Source organism: Sinocyclocheilus grahami, unplaced genomic scaffold (genome assembly GCF_001515645.1).
Source record: "Sinocyclocheilus grahami isolate Dianchi unplaced genomic scaffold, SAMN03320097.WGS_v1.1 scaffold8807.1, whole genome shotgun sequence".
Lineage (NCBI taxonomy): Eukaryota > Metazoa > Chordata > Actinopteri > Cypriniformes > Cyprinidae > Sinocyclocheilus > Sinocyclocheilus grahami.
This window is the reverse complement of record NW_015512241.1, coordinates 2,392-3,091: the sequence shown is the minus strand read 5'-3', so window position 1 is coordinate 3,091 and position 700 is coordinate 2,392. Positions and strand designations below refer to the sequence as shown.

General features: G+C 42.4%; 1 protein-coding gene across 1 annotated transcript in view; it reads right to left on the bottom strand.

The window, feature by feature from the left end:
* Nucleotides 1-700, bottom strand: part of LOC107578098 (anosmin-1-like) — an 8,951-nt gene that overhangs the window by 6,044 nt on the left and 2,207 nt on the right. Inside the window, exon 2 of the mRNA XM_016264087.1 lies at nt 121-292. Coding sequence (XP_016119573.1) covers nt 121-292 — 172 coding nt within the window. The remainder of the gene's footprint in view (nt 1-120; nt 293-700) is intronic.

The following is a 700-nucleotide window of genomic DNA, read 5'->3' as shown; positions in this document are numbered from 1 at the left end:
TTCTCCTAAATAAACCTGAATTTTTATCTCACTTTAACCCCTCAAATGTCTAAATGTATGAAGTGTATGAAGCCGCATCCTGAAAACAAACACTTCCTGCTGAGTGATAAACGTGCTCACCGGTGTCTCCGGGACAGGCGATGGGTTTGACGCTCTTGCTCCTGAGAGTCGCGCAGGACGGCGTCAGGAAGCTGATGCTCTCATCTTTGGAGCGTCGTTTGGCGTTGAGCGTGTGAACGGTGACCCTGTACTTACAGGAGAACAGCAGACCGGGCAGATTGATGAAGTTCTCCTGCAAAAGACAAACACGTTTATCAAAGAGTGAAGTTAGCAACGTTAGCAACCGTCCTAAAACACAGACCCAAGCAATGCCTAAAGATATGGAAGGTGGACGGTGCCAAAAGTCTTTAAACGGAATGCGTGAAATTTGACGTGTGTCAACATACACTGTTTGTCCTGTGTGTGTTACACGTTTATCAGTTCAAAAGTATTTGAGACTATATTTGCATGTGACATGGTGGTATGTTGGTATATATATACGTATACAAACATCAGATTTCATATTTACTCATGAAGGATGTCGTAATGGTACACTGGTATGCATGTCTGCAAACATCAGACGTTATATTTGTTCATGGCATGTTGTGTGTGATGTGAGTCTTATGTCATGATTTGTCATTTCCTTATTAGATGCTTACTT